Raw genomic sequence first — 4857 nt, forward strand, 5'->3', positions numbered from 1 at the left:
TGCGGCACCGCCCGGGAAGCTGCGCGAGTCTGGGCGGCCGCCACCACATCCTCCTCCTTCCTCTCCTTCGAGTGCAAGCGAGCCAAGCCGGGCCGGGGCCAAGCCGAGGGCTCCGAGGGCGCGGGCGGAGCGGGTCACGGAGTCATGGCGCATCAGACCGGCATCCACGGTGAGGACGGATGGCGAACAGACAGGGGGCCGAGGGTCTCTGCTCGCGGCTGCAGCCCCTCCCTGGCTGTCGGGCCCCTCTTTCCTCTCCCGGCATCAGCCCGGGGAAGCTTCCTGTTTTCTTTTGCAGCCGCGAGTCGCCTGGGGTGGTCATTTCTTGGTGGAATGCGGACTTACTGTGCATAGTTGAGGGTGGGTGTACGTGCAGGCGCGCAGCTGGGGTGGAAGCGTCTGTGTTCCCATCTGGGGGTGGATGTGCCTGTGTGTGCCCATCTATTAGCACGCAGGGTGGGTGTACCCGGATGTTCACATCTGAGGGAGTGTGCACGCATGTGCACTAGTCTTGTGGGTACAGCCCTATGTATGCACATCTGGATCTGACTGCTTGTGTACATCGAGCGCACCTGCACTAATGGCTGATTGGACACTGTCGGCTGGAATCATCTTCAGACGATGACGGAATCACCATGATCAGTGTTTCGTGACTGTGTGCACATATCTGGGGGTGTCTGTGTGCCTGTGCACAATCTGGGTGCCTTTCAGTGTTCATTCGATTCAATGCATGCACAGTATGGCTCCTATTGGCTGTGTCTGTGTGAGGAGGGGGTCCTGACCTTTTGGCTCCTCCCCAGACCCTCACAAACTAGGCTGGCAAAACCTTGGGACAGGTGTTTTCTAAGTGGGGATGTGGAGAATTGCCAGTCTGACCTTGACCTCTGATCTCCCTGCCATTTTCCACTCTGATCTCCTGAGTCTGCCCTAGTCAGGGTTGGAAGGTCCCAGCTCCAGGCTGGAGGCAAGGAAGAAGGTTCTGACCTAGAGATTCCAGGCCAGGTCCTCCACCCCAGAGCCCAGAGCATCCTCCTCCTCCCGCAAGGGTCCGATTCCTCCTTCCACAGGACAGGGAAGAAGCAGTGGCCAGGAGCCAGGTGTCCTGACCCTATCTGGACCTCAGTGTCCCCCTGTGTCACTGGCCTGGGAGGGCTGCCTGGCCTGTGGGAAAGGCCCAGGTTGCTTGCCCAGAAGCCCGGTGGTTTGGCCCTCAGCCATTCCTCCCACCACACCAGGATCCCCTGCCCGGGGCCATCACCATCGACCAACCTGACCACCTGGATCTCTGCTTGCGGTTGTGGCCACTTGGTGGCTGGCCCTGACCGGGTTTCCCTGGCCACGCCCCATAGGACCAGAAAAAGCAGGAGCCTGGGTCTGGGCCAGGGCTCTCCAAGAAGAGCTGGAGGGGCGGCTTCATGACTCAGCCCCACGGAAGGGAACAACCCCTCACCAGACCTGCCCCTTCCTTCCCCTTTGATCATTGCTGCTGCCTCAAACTGGGAGGGGATTAGAGGTTAGGGCTCCACTGCCCTAACATGGGCACATGCTGGGCTGACTGGTCCTGTGGCCTGGGCCCTCCTTCACTCCTTCATTTCCCTTTACTGAGATCAGCCTGCCTAGGGAAATCTGGCAGCCCTCCTTCCGCCTGGGAGCAGCCCACCCCTTCCCATTTCTGGCCTGGGGAGGTGGCAGGAGAGATCACCGTGGATGCCTGGGTGCCAGTCCCTATCCACTGCCTCACAGCAGGCAGGAGAGGGCTGTAACCTGAGGCTGACTGGGAGAGGGTGGGAGGCAAGGCAGCAGGAGTGCGGGTGGGGGGCATGAATCTTTGATGATAGAGGCTCAGGTGTCCCAGGCCTGGCCTCTGGATTATTGATGGTGGCTGAGGAGACATGGAGGGCGGTGTGTCTTCCGCTACTGGGGTGTCACTTTGTCCTGGTAACACTAGAAGGGGTGTGTCAGCCTCTCCCTTGGGGAAGGTCTGAGCAGGTAATAGCCTGCCCTGCTGTCATTGCAGTAATAAAAATGAATAATTGTTATTAGGACAGGCTCTAATGCTGTGGGAGGTATTAACTCCATCTTACAGAGAAGTTTGAGGTTCAGTGAGGTCAGAGGTCATATACATCTGGTGGAACCTCAGGCCTGGAGTCCACTGAGGGGCAGATCTGTCCTGGCTCAGTGGGGCTATGTCTCCATACCATGCTGCTGTCAACTCCAAGGGCCTGCCCGGCTTAGCTGCAGTTCCACCCACCCTGTGGCTTTGGAAGGTGGGACACAGTGCCGCCCTGTGAATCATGCGCATGGTCACCCTGCATGATGGGCACCTGAGGACATGACCAGAGTTTGTTTTCCTAAAGGCCCCCCCGCACCCACCCTCGAGCTGCCAGTCGGGCCCTATAAATATTCTCTGACCTCAACCCTCCAGCTGTGTTCCCACACAATTCTCCTGACCCCTGGGCAGCCCCAAGGTCATGCTGGCCTGGCCCTGTGCAGCCCTCTGGAGACCCAAGTAGGTCCTTGCCAATTTGGACCTTTGCTCCCCCATCTGAACCACCAGTGAATCTGAGATTTTCACATTTCCCTAGCTCTGACCATGATCCTCTCCTCTGCAGCTGTGTTCCTGGTCATTGGCTGTCACTTTTTGGCTCTGTGGCTCAGGGACCACAGTCAGGGTCTGTTTTGGAGAGTCCCTGAGAGTCACTCCTCTTCCTGGCTGCCTGGGGGTGGAGGTTTATCGCCCCCTGGCAGGACTGAGCCAGGGCTGGCCTGGCTCTTCAGGGCCTCCCAGCTTGAGGCAGCCTGGCTGGGGGATGGGGCTGGGCGTGTGTGTGTGTGTGTGTGTGTGTGTATGCGTGTGTGCGCAGCAGTGTGTACCTCTGTGTTTCTGTGTACAGCCACTTGCCTGCACACATTTGTTAGCCATGCTCTGCATTTGCCTGTGTCTGAATTTATTAGCAACCTGGGGACTGTATCCATGTGTGTGTGTGTGTGTGTGTATGTGTGAATAAACATAGTGGTCAATGCATGTTGGGGGTTCCTGTAATTTTGTCTGTGGATATGAGGATGCTGGGTGTGTCCCAGGCTAGCCCTGTGCTGGGCCTTCTTGGGGTGCAGGGAACAGGTGGGAGTTGTTCATTCTGGCTGGCTTGGCCTATCCCATTCCCGGGTGGGCTGTCTCCTCTCCATGTGCCCTGTCAACAGAGCCATCCCAGCCAGCAGGCTGCCTGCCTGCCACCTCTGCTGGCTAAATTTGGGAGCTTGCGTTCAGCGGCCGTCTCAGGTTCCCAGTCACATGGGGGACCGTATATAATCTGGCTCCCAGCTCCGCCACCAGACCCCCAGGACAGAGCAAGCCCCGAGTGTGTCCCTGCCCACGCTGTTCCCTGTGCCTGCTCAGCGCCCACCATGTTTCTTGTTCTTGTAGCCACTGAAGAGCTGAAGGAGTTCTTTGCCAAGGCGCGGGCTGGCTCTGTGCGACTCATCAAAGTTGTCATTGAGGACGGTGAGTGCTTCCTGTGGGCAAGAGGACAGACTGGTGGCTGGACCCTACTGCTCCTCTGGGAGGTGGGGGGAATGTTGTCCTTCAGCCCCTCAGTATCCCATCTGGAAATGAGAGGTGCCTTGTAGGAGAGCCTTGGTGGTGGGCATGGTCCTTACGCCTGTTACACAGGAGCTGGGGACATAGCAAGGAGAGCCCTGCCCAGGGGTCCTGCCGAGCCTTTCCAGAGGCTCTGTAGTCATCTGCTGGCCTAGTCAGGGGGCGGGGCAGGGCAGGGTCGCAGGGGATGAGTAAGGCCAGGCACTGCCCTCGGTGTCTAGTGCTGTTTACCTCCCTGGGTGGTCGACAGGCCTGGCCTCACTTGACTGCTGACTGGGGAAGATGCCTAAGGAGAAGCCGGAGCCCTATTCAGGGGGACTGCCCTCGCTGTGGGGAGAAGGAACTTGTGTCGGTCTCTTTGAGAGCAGGACCAAGGAATTCCAGGTTTGGCTGGGCCATGACTTGAACCTGGGGCACCTGAGGCTTCCATAAGGGGTGGTGCTAGAGGTTTAGGGCTTAGAGTGTGAGTGAGCTTGAGCTGAGGCCTAAAGTGGGGAGGGAATTTGGGGAGGCAGAGGATTAGACTGAGGCTTGGGGAGCTCTGGGTAGGTAAGTCCTGGGGTACAGGGCTGTCCCTGGAGGTGAGGAGTACAGACTCTAGAACTGGGAATGGGCTCCGCCATCTGTGGGATTTTCCAGGCAAGAGTACTGCAGTGGGGCGCCATCGCCTTCTCTGGGGAGTGGGCCAGGCCCCCACAAATCCTTCCAGCCCTTCTTGATAGCCATGCAGTAGTGGGCCCTTCTGGGTGCCTCCTGAATGGGCTTGGTGCCCAGCTGACTGTTCACATGCTGAATTGGGTCAAAGCTGGGTCTGCCCAGACCGAGAATTCTCCCAGGCTTTAGAGCTAGAGCTCTGCTGGATGGTGTCCAGGGTCCCCAAATTCAGATGCCCTCAGAGGCCGGGTCGGGGATATGGGGGTAGGTCAGTCCCCTGCACCCCTCCAAAGAGATGAACTCATGGACCCCAGACCTCAGCCTTCCCTGTCACCTCCCAGACAGAACATCCCTGAGACATTGAGCAGGAGGAGTCTCTCAGTGGGCCCTTATCTGCACTCTGCTGTTGGGCATCTGGGAGCCCCAGAGGATCCAGGCCTCCTGCCGACAGCCTATCTGAGTGTGGCTTGATCTTCCTGATTTTTCTAGAAGAGCCAGGAATTCCACTTGTTACATCAGACTTTCCAGTTTGAAAAATGTTGGCAACAAATTAAACAATTTTGGCAGTGCTGTTGCCCAGCCGCCGCCCGCCCCGCCGGCCCCCC

General features: G+C 58.3%; 1 protein-coding gene across 2 annotated transcripts in view; it reads left to right on the top strand.

Annotated features, from left to right (window-relative positions):
• Positions 1 to 7: 7 nt before the first annotated feature.
• TWF2 (twinfilin actin-binding protein 2) overlaps positions 8 to 4857 on the top strand; it is a 9250-nt gene continuing 4400 nt past the window's right edge. The window contains exons 1-2 of one of the 2 annotated variants that reach the window (XM_010851748.1): positions 8 to 169; positions 3425 to 3502. In XM_010851748.1, the coding sequence (XP_010850050.1) occupies positions 145 to 169; positions 3425 to 3502 (103 nt within the window). In that variant the 5' untranslated portion in view covers positions 8 to 144. The other variant, XM_010851749.1, reaches the window with a different exon arrangement.

The sequence above is a fragment of the Bison bison genome, unplaced genomic scaffold (assembly GCF_000754665.1).
Source record: "Bison bison bison isolate TAMUID 2011002044 unplaced genomic scaffold, Bison_UMD1.0 scf7180017864304, whole genome shotgun sequence".
In the NCBI taxonomy this organism is placed as follows: domain Eukaryota; kingdom Metazoa; phylum Chordata; class Mammalia; order Artiodactyla; family Bovidae; genus Bison; species Bison bison.